Here is a 6,000-nt window from a genome sequence, read left to right as displayed (position 1 = left end):
TTAAATCGTCTATTTCTTTTTGCGTGAATTTTGACAAATTGTGTCTTTCAAGGAATTAGCCCATTCCATCTAGGTTATCACATTTGTGGGTCAAGAGTTGTTCATAATATCCCTTAATTATCTTTTTAATTTCTATGGGATCAATGTTAGTGGCCCCTCTTTTGTTTCTGATGTTAGTAATTTGTGTCTTTTTTCTTAGTTAACGTTTTGCGAGAAGTTTGTAAATTTTATTTTCAATGGAATTCAGTGCTGTAAAGAAATGAGCTATCAAGCCGTGAAAAGACATGATAGAACTTACATGAATATTACTAAGTGAAAGATGCCAATCTGAAAAGGCTACATACTTTATGATTTCAATTATGTGATATTCTGGAAAAGGCAAAACTAGGGAGACAGTAAAAAGATCAGTGGTTGCCAGGGTTTGAGTGGGAGAGGGATGAATAGGTAGAGCATAGAGAATTTTTAGGGCAGTGAAACTAATTTGTATGATACTATAATGGTAGATACATTTCATTATACATTTATCCAAACCCATATAATGTACAACACCAAGAGCAAACCCTGATGTGAACTATGGACTTTGGATGATAATGAGGTATCAGTGTAGGTTCATCAGTTGTAACAAATGAATCATTCTGGTGGGATGGTGATAATAGGAGTCTACCTTCTGATTAGTATTGCTGTGAACCTAAAACTTCCTTAAAAAATAAAGTCTATTAAAACCAAGACCCGAACATAACAATTACTCTTTTAGTACCCCAGTGAGCTCTCCTTGAACCCTCTTTGGCCATTGGAAATATTGTTGAGAGTACATTCCCCAACCTCAGATCTTTAGTTGCGTCTTGCTCCTGGGACCCTAATGAAGCTTGTGGCCTGTAACTTGAACTAGCTCTCCTGATTCTCAATGGCTTTATCCTGTAGTGGCCACCATTGTTGACCTGCAACCTCAGGCAGATTGACTCTCTTCTCACTTACCCCATCCATCTTGATTTATTTGCCCGATATACCTGTTCCTCTGCAGTATGTCACTAATGGTTTCTAGCACACTGCAAGATAGAAGTTAAAGAAACAATGTTTGTTGACTGATTCATTAAAGTGCCTAATAGGAACATTAAGAGCAGTACATGTCATCCTTGCCTTGAGGTCTTGGTCTTTTGGTGGTGTGTGAATAAATCATTTCAGAAGAAATAAAAAGTTCAGACTTTTTTTTATCTTGACAAAAATTAAATATAAATATCTAAGTGATTTTTCATTTTCTATATTTTTTCTGGATTTCTTTTTAACTCTGAAAGATGTCCCCACTAAAGAAGATAGGATATCTGAAATTTGTAGTTTAGTACATGCACATGAACAGGTGGGAGGGGGTAGGGATTGAAGGGCCAGGAGGGCTTTCCTTTGTCTTTCTTTTCTTTTTCTTTTTACTGTGTTAGCATATGTTATCTCTCATCCACAGTTTTCAGAGCAGCAAAAAGCTAGATTATATGTCCCTCTGCAACTTCAGGTGAAAGGTGGGCTGTCCATGCTTCTTTTTTGGCTGCCCTCCCTTAGTTTTAGTTGGATGGGGGGCTGTCTGCATAGAGCCTTGCTGGCTGGATCCTTCAGCTTGCAGACTCTTGTCTGCATCCTTCTCAGAACTTGAGGGAGTCATCTCCCATTTGCTGCTGGCAGCTTTCATGTCTTTAGTCTTTGTGGCCTTGACTTGAGAATATTTTTTCCTCTTCTTGGGCCCTCTGAGAGGCAGCGAACTTTCAGATGACTTCCGGGACAGAGACTGGAACCATTTTGAAGTGCTTATTGTAAGAGTCCTCTGGCTCATCAAAGGGAGATTTCTGGGTGGTGTCCAAGATGTGCTGCATTTCCTTATGTTTATGTTAGAAGATGGCTTTTGTCTAGGAAAGAAATGAAATACGTGAGCTTCTGCGCAATATGTACCCTAAGTATTTGTAGCCCTTAGGTACTGTGATAGTATAAATTGTATTTTTTTTTTCTTTGCTGAGTTCATTCTCCTTTAAGACTCTTACCTTTATTTCTATGAGAATGATCTAACTTCATTTCTGGTCATGATTTTTAAACACTATTCCAACTTTGTATTTTTAAATGCCCTGAGGATATGTTTATTTGGATACCTGCCCTGACCCTAGGCTTCCTGGTATAATGGCCACTCTGGTCCTCAGCCCTTTCTTACATTAATGCATTCAGCTGAAGTCAGCGCTCTCTAAAATTCCACCTTGCTCTAAAAATCTACTTTGTGTATTCTATTAGAATTAATTCAGTGCACATGCACTGTCCCCGCCGCCCTGCTCACCCCCTATATTCAGTAAAGAGATCAATATAAGTCCAAGAGAGAGGTTTTCCTCGGGAGAGTGAGGTTTTCAAAATTACTAACTGTCGCTACCTAAAGTCTCTCAGTTTTTCTTGAGAATTCCATTGTTTTTTTTTTTAGAATTCCATTTTTTTAACCACAAAATCTCAACCATGTTTTTAATTAAACTCTTAATTTTGAGATAATTGTAGACCCACCTGCAGCTGGAAGAAATAATATAGAGATGTACCCTTCACCCAGTTTCCCCTAAATGAAATATCTTGAAAAGCTACAAGCAATAACACAGTGAGGATACTGCCACTGACACAGTCAAGATACAGAATAGTTCCTTCATGTTTCCCTTTTACTGTCATACCTACTTTCCTCCTTCCTCATGCCCTCAACTCCAGGCAACCAATTTGTTGTCCAGATTACATAATTTTGTTATTTCAAGAGTGTTGTACAAGTGAACTTATATTGAACCTTTTGGGATTGACCTTTTTTTCACCCAGCAAACTCTGGAGATTCATCCAGGTTGCTTTGTGTATCAGTAGTTCATTCTTTATTTATTGCTGAGGTCATGGAATGGATGTGCCAGTTTGTTTAATGATTCATCCGTTGAAGGACATGTGAGTTGTTTCCGGTTTATAGGTATTAGAAATAAAGCTGCTATAAAGCTTTGTGAATACATTTTTGTGTGAATGTAAGTCTTCCTTTCTCTGGGATTAAAGCTCAGGAGAGCAATTGCTGGGTCATATGTTAGTTTATATTTGTCTTGTGAAGAAAGTACCAAGCTGTTTTCCAGAGTGAAAACATATATATTCCTACCAGCAATATATGAGTGACCCAATTTCTTTGCATCTTCATCAACATTTGGTGTTATCATTATTTTTTATTGTAGCCATTCTGATAGGTATGTAGTGATAACTCACTGTGGTTTTATTTTGCATTTCCCTAGTGGCTAATGATGTGTAACATGTTTTCATGTATTTGTGTGCCATCTGTATATTGTTTGGTGAAGTGACAGTTCATGTCTTTTGCTCATTTTCTAAGTGATCTATTTGTTTTCTTACTGTTGATTTTTTCCTACTCCTATTGTTTTATTTGTATTATTATTTTATTTTTTAAATTGAAGTAGAATTGATTTGCAATGTTGCATTAGTTTTGGGTGTACAGAAAGTTATTCAGTTGTACTATACATATATATGTATATATTCTTTTTCCTATTATTTTCCATTATGGTTTATTACAGAATATTGAATATAGTTCCCTGGGCTATGCAGTAGGACTTTATTGTTTATTTATTTTATATATGTGGTTTGTATCTGAGAATCCCAAACTCCCAAATTATCTCTTTCCCTTCCTTTCCCCGCTGTGGCAACCATGAGTTTGTTTTCTGTGTCTGTGAATCTATTTCTGTTTTGTAAATGAACTCATTTGTATCATATTTTAGATTCCACATCTAAGTGATACCATATCATTTGTCTTTCTCTTCTTTCAGTTAGTATGATAATCTCTAGGTTGGTCCATCTTGCTACAAATGGCGTTATTTCATATTTTTTAATGGCTAAGTAATATTCCATTATATATACCACATTTCTTATTATCCATTTATCTATTGATGGCCATTTGGTTGCTTCTATGTCTTGGCTATTGTAAATAGAGTTATTCTGAACATTGAGGTGCATCCATCTTTTTGAATTAGAGTTTTCTCTGGATATATGCCCAGGAGTGGGATTGCTGGATCATATGGCAACTCTATTCTTATTTTTTTTAAGGAAACTTCATACTGTTTTCAGTTGTGGTTGCCCCAGTTTACATTCCTACCAACAACATAGGAGAGTTCCTTTTTTCTCCACACCCTCTCCAGCATTTATTATTTGTAGACTTTTTCGATTAATGTGTATCTCAGTGTGTTCCTCCTTGGGTTTATCCTGCATGGGACCCCCTGCACTTTCTGGACTTGGGTGACTCTTTCCTTTTCTATGTTAGGAAAGTTTTCGACTATAATCTCATCCAATGTTTTCTCAGGCCCTTTCTCTTTTTCTTCTGGGACCCCTATAATTCAAATATTGGTGCATTTAATGTTGTCCCAGAGGTGTCTGAGACTGTCCTCATTTCATTTTTTATTGTGTTCCATGGCAGAGATTTCCACCATTCTGTCTTCTCAGTCACTTATCTGTTCTTCTTCCTCAGTTATTCTGCTATTGATTCCTTCTAGTGTATTTTTCATTTCAGTTATTTATTGTTCATGTCTGTTTTATTCTTTATAGATGTTTTTAATGATGGCCATTCCGACCAGTGCAAGGTAATACCTGACTATGCTTTTGATTTGCATTTCTCTAATAATTAGCATAGCTGACCACTTTTTCATGTGCCTATTGACCATCTGTATGTCTTCTTTAGAGAAATGTCTATTTAGATGTTCTGCACATTTTTTGTTAGGGTTGGTTTTTTAAAAAAAATATTAAACTGTATGAGATGTTTGTATATTTTGGAAAATTAAGCCCGTATTGGTTGCATCATTTGCAAGTGTTTTTCCCAGTCTATATCTTGTCTGTTCATTTTGTTTATGGTTCCTTTGCTGTACAAAAACTTACAAGTTTGAGGCTCATTTGTTTATTTTTGCTTTTATTTCTATTGCCTTGGGAGATTGACCTAAGAAACATGGCTACAATTTATGTCAGAGAATACTTTGCCTATGTTCTCTTCTAGGAGTTTAATGGTGTCATGTCTTATATTTAAGTCTTTAAGCCACTTTGAGTTTATTTTGTGTAGGGTGTGAGGGAGTGTTCTAACTTGATTTACATGTGACTGTCGCTTTCCCAACACTACTTGCTAAAGAGACTGTTCTGCATTGTATATTCTTGACTCTTGTTGAAGACTGATCCTAAGTGTATAGGTTTATTTCTGGGCTCTCCATTTTTTCTCTTGATTCATATGTCTGTTTTTGTGCCAGTACCATACTGTTTTGATTACTGTGGCTTTTTGGCATTTTCTGAAGTCGGGGACAGTTATACCTCCAGCTTTGTTCTTTTCCCACCAAATTGCTTTGGCAATTCTGGGTCTTTTATGCTTCCATATAAATTTTAGGATTGTTCTAGTTTTGTTAACAATGTCATAGGTAATTTGATAGAGGTCACATTAAATTGTAAATTGCTCTGGGTAGTGTGGCCATTTTAACAGTGCTAATTCTTCCAATCCAAGAGCATGGAATATCCTTCCATTTCTTTGAATCATCTTCTGTTTCCTTTATCTATGTTTTATAGTTCTCAGCATATGGGTCTTTTACCTACTTGGTTGCCTCCTTTGTTCTTTTTTTTTTATTTGATTCTAAACAGGATTTTTTTTTTTTACTTTCCTTTTCTGATACTTCATTATTAGTATATAGAAATGCAACGTATTTCTGTATGTTAATCTTGCATCCTGCTACCCTGTTGAACTCGTTTATCAGTTTTAGTAGTTCTTGGGTGGAGTCTCTAGAATTTTCTATGTATATTGTATCATGTCATCTGCACATCGTGACAGTTTTACCTCTTCCTTTCCAAGTTGGATAGTTTTTTCTTCTTGTCTGATTAGTGTGGCTAGGAATTCCAATGCTATGTTGAACAGAAGTGGTGAGAGTGGGCATGCTTGTCTTGTTTCAGCTTTTAGTGAGGTTTTCAACTTTCCATCAAGTATTATGTTGGCTGTGCGTT

The 6,000-nt window shown here is 36.1% G+C and overlaps 1 protein-coding gene across 1 annotated transcript in view; it reads right to left on the bottom strand.

Moving 5' to 3' along the window:
- Window positions 1-1,273: 1,273 nt before the first annotated feature.
- Window positions 1,274-6,000, bottom strand: part of AGBL3 (AGBL carboxypeptidase 3) — a 94,441-nt gene continuing 89,714 nt past the window's right edge. The window contains exon 19 of the mRNA XM_065939018.1: window positions 1,274-1,889. Within this exon, the coding sequence (XP_065795090.1) occupies window positions 1,478-1,889 (412 nt within the window). The 3' untranslated portion in view covers window positions 1,274-1,477. The remainder of the gene's footprint in view (window positions 1,890-6,000) is intronic.

The sequence above is a fragment of the Muntiacus reevesi genome, chromosome 6 (assembly GCF_963930625.1).
Source record: "Muntiacus reevesi chromosome 6, mMunRee1.1, whole genome shotgun sequence".
Classification (NCBI taxonomy): Eukaryota; Metazoa; Chordata; class Mammalia; order Artiodactyla; family Cervidae; genus Muntiacus; species Muntiacus reevesi.
This window is presented reverse-complemented; position numbering and strand designations above follow the sequence as displayed.